A 22,240-nucleotide genomic window follows, 5' to 3' on the forward strand; every position below is an offset into this window, starting at 1 on the left:
GTTGCTCCAGTTGTGTGCACTCTTGGCTCTTGTCTGGTTTTTAAAAACAACCTACAGGTTTCGGCTGACGCGACCTTTACATGCAGATCGTTCCGTCCGATTACAAACGCTTGGACTGGCTCATCTTGATGACCTCATCAGGTGTTCGCTTAGCCCAGCTCCAAACAAGCCTCCCAAATAAACCAAAACAAACTGCGCTGCGCTATTTGTGGTCACTGCAAATGCTGGTAGCAACAATAAACAGGAACGAGGCCAGCGCAGCAGCCGACCGGGACAAAGACACAGCAATGACAGACACACACAAACTCCTAGAAACGACACTGAAGCACAAATGTAACCATACTTCAGTAAACACAAAATGCCACACAAGAGGCGAAGTAGGAAAAATCCAGGGACATGCTGCAAAAAATGAATAGAACGGAAAATATCTTTTTGTCTTTCTTAAAAAGGAGAAGCCGCCTGAAGTGTGTTTAATTCCACAGAGGTGAAATTAATTAAAAGGAGTCAAATAACCTGCACTTACAGCAAGGTTGCACTGGAAAGAAGGCCGTCAAATGTATGTAACACTTCATACCCACCAGGTTTTTTTTTTTTTGCAGTGTAAGTCCTGTACTGTATCCACCACATCACACACAGACACACACACACAGCCAACCTAATTACTCTAAATACACCCGCCCAACCATCATCACTGAAATAAACAAACACACTCAGGCACAATCAGAAATCAGCCATGCAATCATAACAACCCCCACCTTATCAGCCCCCACACACACTCCAATGAAGTTCTTGCTCCGCTTCCGCGAACTCACCGATGATGTAGTAGTCGTGCATGCTCTTGAACTCGTGGCCCCAGAGGTTGGGCGAGAACTCCTGGAACTTGATGGTGAAGCGGCGCTCGCGGGTGGGCTCGTCACACGTGAGCACGATGTTGGGGGCGCCCATCACCTCGCAGCGGTCCGCCTGCTCCCGCGACGACACGAGGTAGAGTTTGTAGAACTCGTACTCTGGTGTGGACCTGGCCGTGTCCAGCGGAGGGCAGATGAGGTCCAGCCGGTCCCCGATCTGAGGGTACAGAATGTAGCCTTTTTCGTCCCTGAACCTGGAGGAAGGGAAGAAGCAAGAGAACAGAAAGAGAGGAGTCAGTGAGGAGAGCATTTCATTAAAGTTCCTACCGCAGAGATATAAACCAGTTCAGAGCCACCTGTCCTCAGTACCGTACAAGCAGCAGATGGGTCCTTTACGTCTCTTATCTCTACTACTTCTTTATTTTCCCTGCTTCCTGGAGAACAGGTGCCTTTACAGAGCATCCGCCGTGTAGTCAGCTGTACAAATATATTTGTGCCACATAAGCTTGTGCGCTCTGTTGCTGGCCCCATCAAGGGGTGGATAAAAAAATGCAAGAAAATATAACCACCACTTGATGATCGGCCAAATGAAAAGCAGTAATTCATGTTTCTTGTGTCTCTCACAAGTGTAGAAACGCATGGATTTGACTTAAGACTACGCAAAATGCAAAACAAACACATGTGAAGGTATGTATGGGAAATAAGAGCGAGTTAAACAGTTTGTTTTCTTTACTTTTCTTTGCAATGCAAATTTTCTTGCAGAACTCGTTTGAGTTTTCCCCCGTCCTTATATTTTGAGGCGGGAACTGAGGCATATCCACACAGATAGAAACGAGCAGCCTATCGCTGCTGATCAGCACAATGATGCTGCCAATGCCAAATCTCAGGTATGTAAAGTTAATTAGTTTGCTAATTAGCTGTCTTGATGTCAGTCTGTCATCCTCCCCCTGATATGAGCGATGTGCATTTTGTTTGTTTATAGCTTAACTGATGATTTGACGCCTGTCAACGGGGGATCTAACCAACATTTAGATAGACGCTCGAGTATGGTTTGTGATGGTCATCATTGCACATCAACGTGGCTTCCAGTGCACAGCATTGATGTTAAATAGTATTACTGTTGTTACGTGTGTTGTTGAGGGGCTCAGCGCTGAAATGAATTCAGCCCATCAGCACTGTTTGGAGGCCTCAACAGCACTGTTGCCATGTGCAGAGCTGGTGGGCTCGCTGTGGCCGCACAGCTTCCAAATGTCTTTCCAGAGCAGAGAACACTGAAACACAACAGTCGGAGGGGGCACAAACCAAACAATGACTCAGACTCTGTTATTCCCCTCACGGCACACGGCCATGTCTCGCTGAAAAGTTCACAAACTACGAGTTGTCAAGTTGGTTCCTAAGGCTCGTGATGAGTTTAATGCTCCATGCTCGCATGCTCGGCTAACTGTGGGAAAACAGACAGCGGTCCGTGCGCCACCATAGTGACTTTATCTCAGGTGGAAATGAAGTGATAGAAAGAAACAAAGTGTTTACAGTAGTACAAGATAAAGAGAAGGAGGAGCTCTGCTGGCTCTTCTCCACTGTTAGCGTTCGCACCGAGTTTTAAGTGACACTTTGATGTGGAAGTGGGAAGAAGCAAACGCCTGTAATGTTAAGAAAATCTGTTTTTTATTTTTTATTTTTTTTTGCTTTTTTGTGTTACCTCTGACTCAGACGACGTTTCTGTTTCCAACAAATCCACACGAGCAGCTGGGAGTCGCAGCGCTCAAACGTGCTTAATTATTCTCTCTGTTCTGCTGTCAGACAGCTATTCCACCATTAAAAAGTAAACAATACAGGATCGCAAACACACACACACACACAAACTGCGAAACTGTACTCTTAAAAAAGACAAAACAAACTACTAATGTCACATTAGCAACAAACGACATTAGTCCCATAAGCCATTATGTCTAACTTTCAGCTACAAGTACACAAATACACATTTTATTGTCTAGACCTCATTAAGTGTCTTTTCATTTGTGTTTTTCATTAGTTACATTTGTGCAAATTAAAGTGGTGCTCCACTTCATGAAGTTGTAAATGCACACACCTAGAAAACTCACACAGACTTTCTACTGACACATCAAGGTCTCCAAGGGCCCTCATGACATCACCGCAACCTCACCAAGGTTAGGACTTTATTTCTCCGTCCAGAGGCACGAAAGACATTTAAAAAGTAAAACTGTTCCCAACCGGCTGTGCAGCACTGACCACGAGAAGCAAACGCACTTTCATGTGTAAAATCCAAGTCCAACTTTGCCCACGCTGCCAGAGTTTTTGCACAATAAAGCCACAGTGCTGGCCGTGAACATCAGATCAAGATAAGCTCAATTTCGCTGCCTGAGAAAATCTTTCTAACCTGAATCTTGATAGCTTTTCTAGTATCAGATCATCCTTGTTTTTGTGCCCTCATGAATCAGATTCATTCAGCTTTCGGCTCCACAACTTTCCTCTTGGTCGTGCATTTTTCCCCGACCACATCCTTTCCCTTTTCCAATGCGGGCTCCATCTTGCCTCTTAGCACTGCATGCTAGCTCCCTTACACCTGCTGTAAATTGAGATGTAAGCTTTATCTGCGGGTGTGTTTGGCTGCCGGCGCACACCGGAGGGGGAACTTGAGAATGTAGACTGAATGGCGGAGGAGCTTTAGCTCAGGCGAGCCCAGAGGCCTGCTGGGAAGTCGCTGCTCCGTTTCTCATTACTCGGGTCACTCAGGGTTATCAGGCAATACTTATACTGGAGAGGTAAGCACTCAGCTTCACTCAACGAGTGCACACACACATATATTTCACCTTCCTGACGGGCGAGCACATGCACTCCCACCACTTCCAGAGTATGAACTGTAAACATGGTGGCGGCAGATCCTGGGGCTTCTGCAGCTAAGCCTCAACAGAAAAAAAAATCTATTCAGCACATACACGGGCCCATACAAATGCCCTACTGCTAAAACACAAAAGGGTTGCCCAAACACATCCACCCACATCCAAACACACAGGTTCAGTTTTTGCCTAAACATGAACACTGACACCCACTGGTACACACTTACCGACACACATGTGCAAACACACACTCTTACAAAAACATGCACCTTTCGCTTCCTGCATGACGTATTGTGCGAGTGGTATCTGATGGTACCCTGAGTCACAGTCGAACCGCATTGCAGAATGGCAGAGCAAACACACACAGTACACACACACACACACACACAGATGGAGAGTGTTAAGGTAAAATGCCACTGGGCAGGTGCAGTGCTTGAAAAAGAAAGAAGGAGAAATCAGTGGAGTGAAAGAGAGACAGAGGGAGGGAGGGGGGACGGGAAAAAAAAAATATTGAACATGTCAAGCAAGGTGTGTAGCAACAAAGAAATGTGGTGAACAAGCAGAAAGGTAACAAGGAGACAGAGGCAAGAGAAAGAAGAGACGTTTAAAAAATAACATCAAAGAGGATGAGGCAAAGACAAAGAAGAGACAAGTGAGAAACACACAGAGAAAGAAAGATGATTCCTGTGATGGAGCTCAATTTTCTGTTGAGGGTGTCACAGGTTGACCCAGTGTGTGTCCACGAATGATAGTGTGTGTGTGCACTGTAAACAGGATGGGTTAAAGAGACCTTGTCCCAGTGTAATCATATGGTAGAAACAGACAAAGAGAGCGTGTTTACTCCAGATCACAGCTTCCCTCTATCGATGTGTGCGATGCCCTCAGCGTCAATAAACCTGGATCCTGCATTCAAACATCCAGCACGGTGACTTGTACAGTCACTCACTGTTTTTTGTCCAACCCCCCAACCCCCGGTATCTTTGTTAATTCCACCTTAAAGTCCAGCCTCGTGAATCTGCAGATGAGAGGAGGGAGAGGCGAGGAGCAGAGAGGGAAATGTGAAGTGAGGTGTACTCATAAACAACTTTAGAAAGTTCATCTGTGACCACGTCTGAATAAATCATCCCATTCAGATGCAGCCCTGAGCAACATGATGTTTTCCCTTTACTCTGGCCACACTTTGGTCTCTGAGTGCTTACTCTCTCTCTCTCCCTCTCCCTCATATCTCTGGCTGTCCTCTGTCTCCTCTCTCTCTCTTTCCCTTTTTCTCAGCCATTAACAATAGAGCTATTCATGTGGCCACACTTTGAAACATGGCGTGGGGGTTTGGAGGGGGCCAGAGGTGACACAGGAGGGGAGGGGTGGTAGAAGAAGAGATGGAGGGAGTTTGAGTGTGGTCTTTTCTTCTCCTCAGCTCTTTTATGAGGGCAGAAACATCATTTTCTCAACCCAAGCGCTGCCCCGCTGCAACCCCCGAGCTGAACTGAGAAGACTCAAGTGTCAGTCTCCATGACCCCCCTCCCGACCTCTTACACCTCCTGTCTCTACCTACCACCCTTCCCCCCTATGTACCCGTCCACTCCACTCTCTCCAAGTCTTTTTATGCATTTATGCTTTTTAGATTTTACTAATTTCCAGTAAGCTTTCACATGTAAGATCATGTACGTATGTGAAAGACTGAAAAACTAGGAACTGCAGACTCTGTGTGAGCTACCGTTTGTGTGTGTGTGTGTGTGTGTGTGTGTGTGTGTGTGGGTCTGTCTTCTCTCTTGTCCATCTGGATGATGTCTGCCATTGTACCTGCTTTGGGCGGTGTATCGGACAGCTTGAACATTTCCCAGATTCCACAGCGGCAACCCGAGCCGTGTCTGGACCAAAGCCGGGCACACAGGTGCAGCCAGCGGCGGGGGCAGGGGACCAGGGAGGGCATGTGTGTACGAGTGTATGTCTGTGCGAACACGAGAATACGACGGGGGAGGTGGGTCGAGGGGGGCCAGAGGAGTGTTAGCGTCGAGTCCGTGAGACAAAAATCCGAAAAGGAAAATAGTCAGATGGAGAAAACGAGGCGAGAGACAATAGGGAGAAGTGGGAGTCAAAGTGATAAAGCACCAAAACAAACACATAAGGACAAAGAGAGAGCAAGAAGTTGGACAGATTGCAACTGCACAATTGTGGAAAAATAAAGCCCAGTGCAAGAAAAACAAAGAAGGAGAGAGCAGGAGAGGGAGAGGGAAGGACACTGAAGCTGGCGGAGAGCACAAAGTAAACTAAAATGAAATCAGCGTGGAGGATTTGCTCGAAACTCTTCTAAACTTTGACCTGCTCCATCCTCTGGGGGGAGGGGGTGGGTTGTCCTTGAGCTAACCGCAACCTGGTGTGAGCGGTAAGCCAGGGAGAGACAGCAAAGGACCGATCTATTAGGGGATAATAAACGATGGCGGTATTCGGTTCTGTGGCGGGGGAGATTTATGGCGGGCCCCGCGCATAAAGCTGTCTGCACTAATCTCATGGTATACACAGCATAATCACACACACAGTGGCTCTGAGTGCTCGTCCCCCCCTCCCCTTCCTCTTTTAATGTACACACACTGTCAGACGCACGGCAGGGGAGCACGCACACTAAAGAGCAGCAAACCGATCAGCTACGCCAGGGATACACACTCTGCAGGACAAGCGCACACACACACACACACACGCACACACACACACACACACACACACTGAGCTGCAACACCTGCAGGCCATCTAGTAGCTGTCTAAAGTAAATCCACTGGGTCTCATTTGCTAGAGAGGTGCTTTCCAAAGAATGCCACAATGAGCAAACACACGCGCGCTCAGCGGAAAACGTCCATTTTGGACGTGTCATTTAAGCCCACATGGAACCTGGAGCCCGACTGCCGATCAAACAAGTGAAGATTTCAGCAGGGTTTGCACCATAATCAACCGATGTTCAAATGCAGCTTCATTTGCTTCATCATATAAAAAATGTCCCCTCTAGTACAAGGAGAGCGATTCAAGAGATTTGAAAAGTGCTAAACTATCGCACTAAACTAAATCCACTGACTGACTGCTTTACCTACTTGAAGAAAAATATTATCTCAAGTCTCAGCGCTGGATTAAATCACTTGCTCAGATGGGAGATTTTTTTTTTTGCAGAGCACTCACACTGAGCAGGGATTGCGGTGGCTATCACTTTCCACTGTTCTGTTGCAGCAATCAGTGCCCCCTATATGCTGCACAGCCCAGAAACATCAGCTATACATAATGGAAAACATATGGTCTGGCGTATATGAAACATGAATTCGCAGAATACACGATCTGTCTTAGTGGGAACAGCAGCTCCATCAAACTTGACCTGTTGTGCTCCGCACGTCTCACCTACATCTTCTGCGTGCTGCTCCGCCTGACAGGTTGACAATAAAAGATTCAAGAGCTTTTAGATTTTACTCATGTTGTGTTCTTTTATCTCGACCTCATCTTTGATCGGTTCTGTTACTGAAAAGGGCCCTTTCGATGCTGCTGCAAGCCTGTTTGAAGCCCATTTTGCAGGTTGAACTTGAGGCCCTGCATCAAAAACTATCATCTGTAGTTGTAGCAACGTGTGAGGTCATCTTATAAAACTTTAATGAAGTAATACTATGTTCCTGCTTCTATGAATTTATGTAGTCCTTGGTTTCCTGTTGCTTTCAAGTTAGAGCAAATTATTCAACTCCTGTATAATCTTTGACACACGATTTGTCATCTTAAACTGTTGGAGGAATTAATAACCAACCATCCTAGTTTATTTGAAATTCAGCATCATCTGACAGGACCCCTTTGTATGCAGACACTGTGGTTTCTGGTTCTATCAGAGCACAAGGCAGGCAGACAGTTTTAAAATATCCATAATCATTATTACTGTCTTCATTAAAGAACCATATACCCTGGAGAGGAGCGGCAGAAAGTGGTCTTTGACTGTGTGTATAGAGCTGGAGAGAGATAGAGATACATTTGTATGAGACAGAGGGAGACAGAGAAGGGTTAGGAAGAGACAGAAATGGGGAAAGAGGGCTATAATGTAAATTGATGAGAGTTTGAGTCTCTCTAGAAGACGTGGCCCAGATACCTCCGAATACTTCTATTATGAATGAACTGGTGGAATGGATGTGAGCTCGAATATGAGGACAGGAAGAGAGGGAGAGAAAGTTATGAGCTTTGTTTCCTGTTTAATACTTCTGTTTCGGAAATTATCATGTTTAGTTATTTCGAAAAAAAACTGGGCTGTAAACAGCCACTTTTCTCTAAAGCATTTCGCAAAAGTCAGAACAAACAAACGCCATGCAGGCAGACTTCGCTCAAACCCACAGAAATGTATTTTACATTCTGGTGCAGACGCAAAAGTTTCCAAAGACAAATATGTCAAACTGAGTTTGCAGCAAATGCCTGGGAAATGATGCACAAAGCATGGAGAGTCTTTTGAAACACCATATACTGTCACACAGAGAAATGTGGTCACTTTTCCAATCTCATCAATACTGTTGGTGCAAACAGTGGATCAAATGATGCCTGGGATATTTTCTTTTTGGTCTCCAAGTTCACCAAAGTTCACTCTCTGCAGCCTCAAATCTCAATTTCCAGCTGCAGCAGGAAGCAGTTTTCAGCAAAAAAAAAAAAAAAAAAAAAAAAAAAGCTCTAATAAACCAGTGCCCAGCCGAACAGTGGCTGAACTTTGTGGTGCATTTAGCAGTTAACGAGCCAGATATTTCCCTCAGGAGTTGGTGGAGACCAAACAGAGTTATGAGGAGAGTGAATATTGGGTTTACATTGATCCGGTGGACACACCATGTTAATATGTGCCGGCCTTCGCTGAATGTTTGCAGTAGATTTCTAACATGTTCAACAACGTGATGTTTCGGAAGTGGTTCTGTTAAATCAAAGTGTCCACAAGAATCAATGACTGCCACAACTGCATACAGATAATTAGAAGGGGAAAGCTGCACACGAAGGGGTTAACTAGAAAAAGAGGAACGAGACGAAGAACATGAGATAAGCCAACTATAAAGAATGGTGTGAACAAGGAGAGAGGAGCATGAGGTTGATGTAAAGTCAGCGAGCGCCGAAAAGCCCTCAGGAATGTTAGGGGTGAAAAACGACAACTGTGGTAATAGTTTCCATATGGTGAGAGTGGGAGGGAGGAGAGGGAGGGGAGAAAGACGAGGTGGTGAGGAGAGAACAGTAGAGTGACACTGATGAGGCGTTAGGAGGGGAGAGAAAGAGACGGAGATGGGAGGTGGCAGCCGACAGGTAGGGATGCAGAGCCGTGTTTGAATAGTTAGCTGGCATCATGGGACTTTGAAGGTAACTGCGTCCTTGTCATCACAAACACACAAACACAGAGTCACGCACACACTCGCCCATCCTCCTGTCCGGAGGCGGTCCAGAACGCTGCAGCGTCTGTGTCACATCCAGTACATATCACACCCAGCGTAACCACAGAGACACCGAAAAGAGGCACGCAGGATGCCTTGGCATTTGTAAAGAGCACGTAGACACACACACACACACACACCCCTCATCTCTCTTGTTGCTGCGTCCCTGCTGTGTTCAATACATTCTATACGATACAATGCAGCAGATGAGCGAATCGCATTAAGCTGAAACTTGTAGCTGCACCATAAAGAGAAACTAGAACTAACTGTGGAGAAAGACGTCTCCTCCTCTTTGAACAAAGCCGAACAACGCAGCCAAATCTAGGTCAACAGAAACTTTTCTCAAGCAAACATCTCCCTCTCTCTTTTTCCTCATCTCTTTCTCATTTGCATCCTTGTTCCTGTTTTTTTTTTTCATGTTTCTGCTCCTGCATATCAGAACTTTTTTTTTTCCCCTCAGCTTCTTTTGACTCTTCCAAACATTCACTAGACGTGAGCTCCACACGCTCTGCTCTAAATTCACTCTCGTTTTCTCACCCAGCGTCCACTTTGCTCTAGTCCTCTGTTCTCCACCTTTTTATCATTCCATTCATCAGCACCTCATCACCGCAGCTCATCTGTGATTTCGGCTCAAACGTGTGGAAACGTTAAGATGGAAAAACAAGCGGACGTAATTATGAAGCATGAAAATGTGACAACAAACTGTTCAATGTTTAAACGCTCATGTGCGTACTGGAGAATCCACATGATGGTGTCCTGGGGTCACTTCTAGGAAGATGCTTTTAAATATTGAGCTTAAATTATTAGGTTAAACTATTTTTAATTTGTGGTTTTTATTATGCTCTTCTGCTTTTACTCCATTCCTGTGTCTGTTATTGTTCTTCTGTGTCTTAGAGCTTGTTGTGCTCCTGCATAGTAAGTAATCCCATTAAAAAATTAGAGATTAATCAAAAAATCAAGTCACTGCTTTAGTTCAGAAAAAATAGTGACAAAACCAGACAATAGAACATCTTCACCACAGATTACTTTTAATTTATCGTGATTTTTTTTTTTTTTTTCAGCAGACCCAGCTGCCGTTGGCAAAGTTTCAGGCTTCTGTCTGAAAAGGAACTTGATGACATGCGCTGTCCAGCAGCCATAAAGCCACAGAGGAGACGTTCGGAGTCCAAAGTGAATTAATCGTTCCACAAAGAAACTGAAGCGCTCCTCTGAGCGATCATATGAACCTTAAATCATGCTGCTGACTTCCTTCCTCGTAGCAACAGTATTCCCCGTCTCTTTATTTTTCTGTCCTCACTCTGAAACCATCTCAAACCACCATTTCTTCCTCCTTCCCCTCTCTCCCCCGTTTTCACAGCGTACTCGGGATGATTTGCAGCCGTCTGGATTGGGCCCATTAAGGTGGTCAGTGGAGGTGTGTGGTGATAGAGCACTGCAGGACCTGACAGCTCTGTGTGTGTGTGTGTGTGTGTGTGTGTGAGAGAGAGAAATGAGAAGATTGACCGGACCCCCCTAATCTATAAATGGATAGACGTATGCATGTGAACAGAACTCCTACAGAGTTTTGAGTGTGGTTAAGCATATAGCTTATAACAACATACAGTATACATACACACACACACACACACTCATACATCGACACATACATAGTGGCAGCTGGTGTTTTTACCCGCTGTGTGAAAAGTCTTTGAGCTTCAACTCATTCACTCCAACCACCTCAATAATTTAATTAGGTCACCCCAAGCTCTGGAGGAATGAAGGTTATAATGCACGCAGTGGTTCTCATTCTTTATGCCTCACACACACTCACACACACACACATACACACACATACACACAAAGAAAATTATCCAAGAGTCGCCCCTCTGGGAGTGAAGGAGTGAGGTGAGACGCTGACCTGCCACAGTGTGGGTCACCTACCTTTCCAAATCTCCCTGAATGTGTGTGTGTGTGTTTGTGTGTGTGTGTGTGTTTGAGTGCATCCACATTCGTTCATGCATGTAGGCGTTCTCCCAAGGGTCCCCTCTCCCCATCTATGACCTGTGAGGGCTAGTGTGTGTGTGTGTGGAGTCGCAGCTTTGCTCCGAAGAGACCACAAGGGGCAGGGAGTCTGAAACTTTAGCTAAAGGTGACTCAACTTAAGCTCAGTGAGGCCACAGTATCAGGAGAGCAGTGTAATCCATAGGGGGCCCCTTGGGGCCACCAAATATGCAGGTCTCGTGGGACATATCTTCAAGCTAGCTGCTGAGTGTGTAAGCAAAAAGAAACGTAAGTAGTTGTTGCACTTTAGACTTTAAAGTGTGTCACTGGGGTTTATTTAGACACCGTAGTCATTCCAGGAAATTTCACATGGATTATGTTTTCTCAACATTTAGTTTTTTTTATGTAAATATTTAAATACCGATCACAAATATATAGTTTCATTTTTGGCCATGATTGTTTTCAGAAAACATGAATCAAACAGGAGCAAATAGTGGCTTATTTGGGATTAAAACACATTTGGTGATAATACTGTATATACAAGAGCAACACGGTGTCTGAGGGAGCGAGTCAAAATAAACGGCAGCGCCTAAACACACTGTGATAAAGTAACGGGTCATCAAAAGCGCAAGTGTGGCGTGTTGTTTTTAATAGTGTTTGGACAACATTAACACTCCATAGTAGAGAGGGATAACACATATCAGGCTTTGGATACACTCTAAATATTAGTCAGTCGGATTGTTTCACCTGAATTGATTTTGCTTGTTGTGGGTATTTCTTGATATGAAAATTGGAAAACTATAGATCACCAGCTGCTCTCCTTTATGTTTTAGTTTTGACGGGTGCTTATGTTTAAGTCCTGGGAACCACATTAGACATTTGTTCACTTTACATAATAGTTTGGAGAATACGCTTCAATTCCTCGCCGAGTGTTCAATGGGAAGACTGACACCGCTCTCACGTCTACATGCCACATCTGAAGTCCGTCCAGCTGATTGTTATCTTTCTGGGAGATAAGGTTGTTTTGTTCTCTCCACATAATTTAAAGATTCGGTTTAAAATGAGAAATAGAAACTGTATATGTTAGTAAGAGAATCATCATAGTCCAGAGAAGGCCTTCATAGGACTGAGTCGGAGTGTTTGTGTGTGTCTCAACAACAACCTTGTGTATCTGCAGCAGAGCTTAATCCACCATTGGAAATGAGAACCTGGCTTCCATTCGGTTTCACCATCGGCTCATAGCGGCGATACCCGGCTCCCAGGCTCTCAGCTACTCCAGCTCCAGTGGAACGCATCTTGAAGCGATTTGGGGCTCAAACCCTTTGCTGCTCCCTCTCTGTTTTTTACCCCTCCTCTTTAGCTCTCCACCACCCCCAACCCTTCACCGCCCAAACACCTCCTCCTCCCGTTCTCAGCTGAAGGAAGCTTTAGGGGCTTAGGGGAAAGCGCTGGAGCGGCAGTCCCAGCTCGACCCAGGGGTTGTGGAGCCCTGCGGTAAAATCAACAGTTAGCCCACAGAGCGCGAGCAGAGAGTCCGAGCAGTCGGGAAGGGAGGGATGCGTCCATGAAAGTAGGACAGACCAGAGTCTGGAGCTAGCTGACGGCTTCCTCAATTGCAAACAGACACACATAAGTGCAATCATATGCGAGCGCACACACAAACAGGGCCGCACACAAACACGCTGAGAGAGAAAGCCTCCAGGTCATCAAAAATCCTATTCACTCCCGTCAGGATATTGAAGTGTGTCATGCCAATATTTCACTGCTGATAGCTTTGCCAGAGTGTGTGTGTGTGTGTGTGACAGAGAGTGCATGGCAGTGTGTGGGCGTGTGCTTGAGCACGTCCGTGTGCAGGCCTCACCACTTCTCTCCCACTTTATTTTCTAAAGAGTGGCTTTTTCAAAAGTCGCCCGGGTATTTTCAAGGGGCCTGTCTAATTCATGCAGGTGAAGTGTTTTAAAGTTCCATTCCCCCGTTTACCTGCGGGGCCTGAAGAACACACGGCAGAGGTGTTGAAATAACACCCCCCACCCCCACCACCTCCTTCTCCCTCACTTCTATCACAGCTTCCATCCTTTTGTCCTTCGCTTTCCCCCTGTCCCTCCACACCTGCCTCCTCTCCCCTGCACTCCTTCGCTTCTCTTTCCATCTTTTTCTTATCCCTCCTTCTCTCCCCACCTCGCCCCTGCTCTCTTTTTACCTCATCCATCCCTCATCCTCTTGCTCTCTGCCTCTCATAGCGTTTGAAGCTGAGTGTTTGTCTCTAGGGCTGGATGATTGACAGCTGAGAGAGAGCCATGAAGCTCTCTGGTGACAGATAAGGACTTTGGCTCTATTACTCACTGGGTCCCACAGACACACAAACACTCACTCACACACACACACACATCCCATCCTCCCACATGCACACAGATTCCCTTACTCACTTTCCCACAAACACTGAGTAACACACACACACACACACTCCAGGTCCCATGCTGCTGCCACAGTTCGGCAGGGAGCAGACAAACCTATTTGCATTAGGAAGCAGCGTGTAAAATAAATAAAGAATCGGATGAATCGAGGAATAAATAGACAGGAGGCACGGCTGGGGATGAGTGTGACTGATTTGCAGGGTCTGCACATGTGTGTGTGTGTGTGTGTGTTTATGCTCTCTTTTTCAACCTCTGGGCTTCCGAGTGAGGAGAGCGGCAGTGCAGCAAAAGAAACACCCTGCACACCCTGTTGAACATACACAAACACAAACACACAAAGTCAAATATACATGAAAAGATTCTACAAAGCCCAAATCATTATGGTAATGAAAAATGAAAGGGTCTAAAAATACTGTTTTATTCCTCCCTTTGTTTTGCGAGAACTCTGGGGAGACCACTGGCTGACAAAAGAGAGGGAAAGAGAAATAGTTTTTCCTCCTATCAGCTTTTCCATGAGCGTCTCCCACTACAGCCCCAAATCTCTGGTTATCAACACTCTCCTGTCTTCAAAGAGAGAAACTGGATTGAGTGCAACTGCTTCAAATTAGGTGCATGTTTATGTTCTTGGCAAAAAAAAAAAAGAAAAAAGAAGCCTTAGTGACTTGTTGATTGACAGCTAAAAAAGTGAGAGGGAGATGGCGGGAGAGAGAGCGAGAGAGAGAGAGAGAGGCAGCCGGCGCACGAAACAGGTGCAACATCAGTTACGGAGAAGGAAAGGCACAACAAGGAGAGAGGGAGAGAGCAAACACAGAATTAGAGAGGAACGCGGGGAGTTCGGTGCTTATGTTAGTTTGTGCAAAGGTGAAAAATGGGTAGAAAACGTGCGTGGGAAAGGAATGCAGAGCAGGGAGGGGAGTGATGAGCAGAACGAGGGATGGATGAAAGACTGTGAGATGTCATGCTGAGTTACAGGTGCACATGTGTGTGTGTGTGTCAGGGAGTCACAGGGGAGAAAACGAAGGGAGAGACAGAGGGAGGAAAAGATGAGTGAGGTATAATTAGGCCGACCCCCCGGCAGAGGAGTGCGGCAGGTGAAAGGAGGGAAAGCGAAGAGGACAGATGAATGGATGGTGGGGAGATGAAGCAGGGAAGGGTCGAAGGCAAGGACGCGGTGACATAGCAGGGGAAAAAAAAAAAAAAGAGGGGGTGAGGGGGGACAGAAAAGAAGAAGGCTACAGCATGACTAAAGAGATGGCATTCTCAGCATGAGAGAGAAAGGGAAGAAAGGAGAGAAGGGCAGCGTGGAGGACAGAGGTTTAAAAGTGAGAGGGGAGAGAGCGGAGAAGGCGGAGGTGACAGAGATAGACGCAGAGCATGAAAATGGCCTTTGTCATCCTTTCTCAAACACAGAGCTGGAAGACAAAGGGACCGGGAGCGCGAGCAGCTTTTTCCAGCATCTCTCAGATGACAATAGCTATTTGTCTCCTCATCAGAGAGATGGGAGAGGAGAGAGAAGAAAGTAGAGAACACGCTGTTCTTCATGCCTCTTCCTCCTCTCTCCTTTCTCATCTCTACTCTTACTTTTTCTCCACCCCCCCCCCCCCCCCTCCCACCCCCTCCATCCGTACAGCTACACAAACACACTTAGACACAGTTTCTCTCCCTCGGCACGTCATGGATGTGAAGGGCTCTAAGGCAGGCAGTCTAGCTGGCTGTTGGGCTCAGGAGTAGGGTGGAGGGGGCTCGGGAGGACCTCCACACCCCCACCTCCCTTATTTGAGGTTGGAGGTTAAGGGTCACGCTTAAGTGCTGATGGTGCACCCAGCCAGACAAAGCAGATTAACACACGCACAGGCCGAGCAGTGGTATGTCACCCCTCTAACCTCCTCCTCCCAGCTTGAGCTCGAACCTCCGTCTCATTGGGTGAGATAATATCATATGTTGCGGGTTGCACCAATGAGAGGTCAAGGCCTCAATTGTGTGCACGGTCAACGGTCAAACCACCTCTTTCAGCGGACAGTGATGTCACTGTCGAGTTGGTATTCATAGCGAACAAGCTGTGGATGAACGCGGGCGTCATTTGGCGTTGCTGGTTTGTTCTGTGCATTCTTCTCCATCTCAGGCATGTCATGTTTCCCATTTAGTGGATACTTCTGGGTGCCAAATACAGATTTATGTGACTACACTGGGTTAATGTAGCACAGCTGGGGACTGAATCTTATGTTGGTGTCTCGCTCCTCTCACTGATCGATAGGATCACTTCAATTCTGTCTCTAAACTAAACACCAATCTGCAAAATTGTAATCTTGGCACTGTTAGAGTTGAAATTAGTTAAACTAAGTCATAGAGTATGACCTTAGAGAACTTAGAGATACGATTAAAAATGGCTTAATATGCAAACTCAGTTTATGCTATCAGGTTAAATAATATAACATTTTATATCTCAGTGGTAGGAAATTGTCATATGGCCTTTCAGACGGGCCACAAGGACTTATTGTTGTTTTAATGGCATTTAATATCTTTAGGAACATAAGTGAGGTATATTTTTATTGACCATTAATCTGCTCCGTACTTCTATTAAACATTTAATAATAAGCCACTATGGGAACTGTCGCGGGTTCATTTTCTTTCAATCAATGCACACACACACATATTTATATATTATTTGTCAAACTGACATTAGTTAGATAAGTCAACTAAATCTCAATCGCTTTTTAAAAAAGGCGTTACCACAAGGTCCATGTAGTAGCTGTTCTGTGGCTTTCGATCGTATTCCATTGTCTTTAGAAGATTAAGCCATAAGATATTTAATTTGCACTTTTGACATCTCACATGGGCTTGAAAGTGATAAAAATAATCCATTTGTTAATAAATTTCAGCCTGGACCAGGTCATTATATGATATAGTTTTAAATACATGGAATCATCGGCCAATGCAGTAACAATATTTAATTCTGTGTCTAGGAGAAATCTACTTTAACAGAATTCGCTATAAATGTGTTGAAATCACAAAGGTAGATGCACTAGAATCAATGACTTGATTTAGAAAATGTAAAAATAAAAACAAGTCAATTTTTGTTAGAAACAGTTTGAAATATTGTCTCTGTGCACATAAAACTGTATCACTCATTCAAAGTGTACAGCAAAGAATGTAGAACAACAACAGATCAATGTAGATCTCCTTCACTGCACCGTTGATCTGTGTGTGAGGTCCTCCTGATCTGGCATCAGTGGGCAGCTCTGACAGTGTGTTTAGAAGTGTTAAATGCCCCCCTGACCCGCTGCAGTCTGTTATTAGGCCTACCGACTGCCAGGCCTGCAAATTCATACTGGCATCAACACCCACGCCTGGCAACACACACACACACACACACACACACACACACACACACACACACACACACACGGTCATATACACAAGCTCACATGTGCAAGCAGTTACAGGCAAGCGTGGAGACACACACCCGACGGGCACTCAGCAGAGGGTGGATAGCCAGTGATCCTCCTCCTCCTTCCGCCTTATCAGTGAGTCGCGTTCCGCCTTAGCCGTGCATACTGTACAGTCATTAATCATGATTCTCATTAATTATCTATGCACCCGGCTGGCTAATTAACACATCAGCTCAAGCAGAACTAATGCTGCATGCTAGTTCACCTCCCTCTCACGCCCAACACGCCCCAACCCACACACACACACACACCCTGCAAACCAACTCCAACCCCGCTTCTCCCAAACTTCACTTCCTGTCAGCGACGAGCTTTAATGTGAAAGCGACTGGAGGAGGGCATCGAGACGATCTGCGCGCACGGATTGAAGGAAAAGTCTGTAATATTTGATCAGTCTGCGATGGTTAATCTGCCGTGTTGTCATTTACATGAACCCATATTTGCGCTTCGTGTTGTGTCACCATAAGTGAGTGGTTTGTTCCAGTCCATTTCGCAGAATGTACTTTGACAGCCCTTAATGAGTGGTCATAAAACCATATTTGTCACTACCTGCAGGGAAACACAACAGAACCTTATATAAAAAGCACAATATAACCACTAACCCTGGTAAGTGGGGCTGATTTATAATCCAACTATATCCTGAATGCATAAAGGCTCAGTGACACCAGGGTTTTAAAAAGCAAAATGTACTCCTACAGATAAAGTAAAACCATGTGCAGTTTATGTGTTGAGCTGAACTTAAGCGATCCACAAATTCACACTAGAAAACTGTTTTGATTGCAAAACTTAGAGGCAACGGGGAGTCGGAGAGTTCAAAACAGATAAAGCTATCATAGCTAATTAGCTGTGCAGCATCAGCCACTTCTACATAACCCGGCTCCGCTCGAGGATAAAGCGCTTCACAAAAGAGCCCCGGTTTGCAGACAGTTAGGAGACAGGAGCCGCTTCTCAAAATACACTTCGTCCCTTGAATGAGCTGTGTAAAAGTCAGCTTCAAGCGGTGATTGACTTGCATTAGCACTTCACTGGCTAGCTAGCACAGCAGCTGTTAGCCTAGCTAAGCACATTCACATACATTTATATCTTTACTGACTTGTGAATAACTTATATTCAGCTCCTCGACTGTACTAAAAAGTTGCCAACGTATCTCGGCCACTTCTTCCTCAGCAACACGTGGTGTCTAATTTCTCGCTTCTCCCCGGAGATCCAAATGAAGGGACATCATCGGTGTGGAGACGCTTCACTGAAACCGAAACAGACGGAAATGCAACTTCTGCTCCCTTTAATCTGAGGGAAGTCCAGCCTTTAACCAGCTGATACATAGGACTTTAATTTTGTCACTTGTGATTTTTTTGGTACATTTCATCTTCCAGCCAACAGGACGTGTGGAAACACGCAGATAACAAGCGGTGAGGTGGATTCAAACCGACTCCATTCGGAGCACAGGAGAAGCGCCACATCCTGCTGGGATATCTGGCCCCTGCATGTGGTTTGTATGCTGGTCCAGCTTCCACAGTATTTACTCCCTTTAATCTCCCATGAGGCCTTGGGCTATGGTGAGATATGCGCCTGGGGGTGAAACGGAGGGTAATTCACACTCAGACATGGAATTATAATGTTTCCATGCATGAAGCCTTTGAATAATTTACAGCATTCAATGGCTTAACATTACTCTTCCCACAAACACACACACACACACACACACACACACACACACACACACACACACGCATGCACGCACGCACGCACGCACGCACAGGTCTGGAACTGGCCAGGCTGTGGTGCAGATTTAGTCATCGCCCTTGCCTCACCAATCTCTCACTGGTGCATCACTAAATACAGCCCCCCTCATCTCAGTCTTTCTGACAGCCTGTGCAGCATATAATTACGTCCCCCCTGAAACCAGGGCACTAATCTAACACACTTGTCTGGCCATTATTATGGAGGCTCTGGCTTCTCTCTGCCCACACCCTGCCTTCCCTCAACCTCTCTCATCCCGCACTTGTTCTTTCCGCTGAGCACTGATTTCTCTATCTCTGCTTCTTCATATCTTTCTCTCTCTCTCTACAGGCCAAAAGCCTGAATGAGAGAAAGAACGAGAGAGGGAGAAAGAAAGAGGCGCTCTGACATTAACGAGATTGCTCGTTAAGAAAGGAGGGAGGGGGAGAAGGAGAGAGGAAGGGAGGTGGAAAATGGAGTGGCTGTAATTGGGAGGTTTTTGAAAAGGAGAGAAAGAAAAGACAGAATTAGGTTTCCATCCAGGGCCTGTCTGAAAGCGTGTGTGTGTGTGTGTGAGTGTGAGAGAAGCAGAAGGAACTAAATATAAGGTGAGAGAATGACTTGTTGGATTTCTCAAGAGGTGCTAAAGGTCAGACACACCTATCAATCAGGTTCATACAAAGAGCCGAGTCGAGTCCCCCCCCCCCCCCCCACCCCACCTCCTTCCCACTCCCACCAGCTCCCTCGGAGACAAAGAAACACTTTACAGTAACAGGCTTCTGGAGACTATTTCCTCCCTGCGCCTGTAGCTGCTGCACTGTCAGCAGGCCCATTACAGAAATGCATTTCATTGGCATTTCACTTCTTGTTGGGCAGCGAGGCTAGAAAGCTGCTTCACAACAGCAGACACATCCTGCAGAGACAGCTCGGTTTATAGCAGCATAAAGAAGTGTCCACCTCTTCCTGCATGTGGATGGAAGTATTTACTCTTTCTCCACTAAAATTACCTGTACAGTGATCTACAGTGCTTTTTTGGGGAGGGGGGGGTGCATGTTTTCTTTGTTTCCTCTTAAACTTTTTCGACTTCTAATTCTTGCTAATAAATTTACAGAAACCAATATCCCAGCATCAGAACGAGCAAACCACCCCCAAATGAGCCTGTGTGTCGCCGAAAGTGTGCAGCTTTGCATTTCTTAATGTGGAAATATGTGCCAGAAAATGTGTGTGTGCGTGTGTGTGTGTGTGTGTGTGTGTGTAAGTCGGTGTAATCCCTCGCTATGGGACACTCTCCCTTCTTCCTGTGCCAGATGAGGACAGATTCTGCCAAATTTCGCCAGGCAAGTGGGCTGCCAACTGTGAACATATACTCCGAGCTACACACTGAAATCATATACTGACACATATACTGGCATGTGATGCATGCATATGGGACACAAAGAGCCGTGTGTGAGGGTAGGAACACGTGCGCAAACACACACACACTCGCTCGCTGTCGGCTGGGTGTGGGCAGGACTATTCTAGTCTATAGGTCTGGAAGAAATGTTGGGGGGATTATGGAGAGAGCCCACTGAGAGGTAGATGAAGGAGCTATGGGAGGGATGGAAGGATAGAGATGAAGAAGCAAGAAGAAGGGGGGAAAGAAGAGTTAAAGCAAATGAAAGACGGCGAGGGAAAGATTAGATCAAGAGGCATGGTGGCAGAGGAATAAAAGCAGGCCAAGCTGCTGCTATGAAACTGTTAACTCTATGGTTTATACGGCAGGATGGATAATCTCTGCCTCACTGTTTCTCCCCCCTTCCTGCTTCCAATCTCTCCATTGTGTGCCACTATGGAGCTCTATGGAAGCAGCGGTGTAAAGGAGGGGAGGATTGAAAGAAATTCCTTCTCTTTCTCTTTCTCCAGCTAAATTAATAATATGAAGCTCTCTATCCCTCTCAGTCTGCTTTATCCTTTTATCCCCCCCTTCTCTCTTTATCTCACAGTATTCCTTGATTTTATTATTCCCTTAGCTGTATGCGAGTTATAGGAGTATCTGCTGGTGCACACGTGTATTCAAAGCAGGCTTGACAGGCTGCACACCAAACTGAGCATGAGAAGTTTTTTTGCTGGTGAGAGACTGCAGGGTATGAAGAGAGAGTGAGAGTGAGAAATAGCGAGAGATGGATACAAGTGCGACAAAGGGAAAGCGGAGGGAGAGAATTGTAAAGAGAGAGGGAGAGAGAGCGGCGGAGGTGTGAGATGAGACCACATAGATCAGACTCACAGTTTCTAATAAGAAGTATGACACATTCCCATCTTTTACCTTTCCTCCTATTGTTTTCTTTTTAACCAGTTTTCCTCCTTCACTCCCTCCCTCTGTCCCTTCATGTCTTTCCTGCTTTTGCTCCTCGCCAGAAGTGGAGCAAAAAGTGCAGCTACTTCTCTTAACCAGCTCCCAGCATAGATTGCACATGCAGCATTCATGGGCACGCATCACGCACAAGAATTATTCATTTGAGGGTATAAATTATTAAGTCACAAGACAAAATACCAATACAGTTTTCATGTGCACAAATTACCTGCTTGGGCTCAGAACATTTGTAGCCAGGGAGTTTTGGAGGTGCTTGCACAGGTCTAAGCTTTTATCCATCAGGTTTTGGACTGAACTGTGCCAGGATGTGAACACCATGCTTTTGGTGGTTTCTATGCTTTTCTAAAGTTTGGTGTAGCTGCACTGAGCCATGCTGCTGTGATCCTGCTTGGTAGCAAACGGTGGTGTCTTGGATCAGACCACGTGTGGCTGTGCTGGCGGCTAGGGAGAAATTTCCTTTTTCAAATTCTCACTGCATCTCTGTGGTTTGGGCTTCAGCCCTCACGTATCCCTTTAAGTTATACCTGACTGCGCTGCTGCTGCTACCACAATAAAAGTTTTCTACCTGTAATCCAACAAGACACTTTTATTGTGAAGCCGCTAAGGGAGCCTTCTTAGTGGGTGTGGAGAGTGTGCTGTATTGTTGGGAGGGGGGCGGAGGTTCAGGTAACCGGTGTGACATTAAATACAATCCAGGAAGTCAGGTTTCTGTGACAGACCTGTGCATATCAGATAGCAAAACATTACACAGGTTTACAACACAATGTGACAGGATTGTACTAGTCTGGGGAATCTAACAGCAACTTTCACCTGTGAGTGGTGAACAGCAGAAATATGAAATTCACACTACACAGTCCAGAAAGAAAGTGCTGTATAACTGTATCCACTGGTTGCTACCGCAGTAAAGGTGGCCATAGCATTTCTGCTATTCTTCAATCAATACAAGTCAACATAACAATTGCAGGGACAGTACTTATAGCAACAGTGGGCTGTCGATCTGAAGACAACAGGCTCTCCAGCACAAACTAGTTCCCCTCGTGTCATTGTGTTTTTCCACCTTGTCATGGGAAAACTATTTGTTCTGTACCAGCTACCAGCATGGCTTGGACGGTCACAGCTGCCCACAGCTCAGGTCAGAGCAAGGTTCCACACCCATTATGTAAAAACAAAACACCTATTTGAATAACTGCGCAGGGTACCTGCAGTCATCCATTAGA

At 45.8% G+C, this 22,240-nt stretch overlaps 1 protein-coding gene across 1 annotated transcript in view; it reads right to left on the reverse strand.

The window, feature by feature from the left end:
* The window catches only part of efnb3b (ephrin-B3b), a 71,646-nt gene that overhangs the window by 34,635 nt on the left and 14,771 nt on the right, over positions 1-22,240 (reverse strand). Inside the window, exon 2 of the mRNA XM_026353449.1 lies at positions 813-1,102. Within this exon, the coding sequence (XP_026209234.1) occupies positions 813-1,102 (290 nt within the window). The remainder of the gene's footprint in view (positions 1-812; positions 1,103-22,240) is intronic.

This window comes from Anabas testudineus, chromosome 18 (assembly GCF_900324465.2).
Source record: "Anabas testudineus chromosome 18, fAnaTes1.2, whole genome shotgun sequence".
NCBI lineage: Eukaryota > Metazoa > Chordata > Actinopteri > Anabantiformes > Anabantidae > Anabas > Anabas testudineus.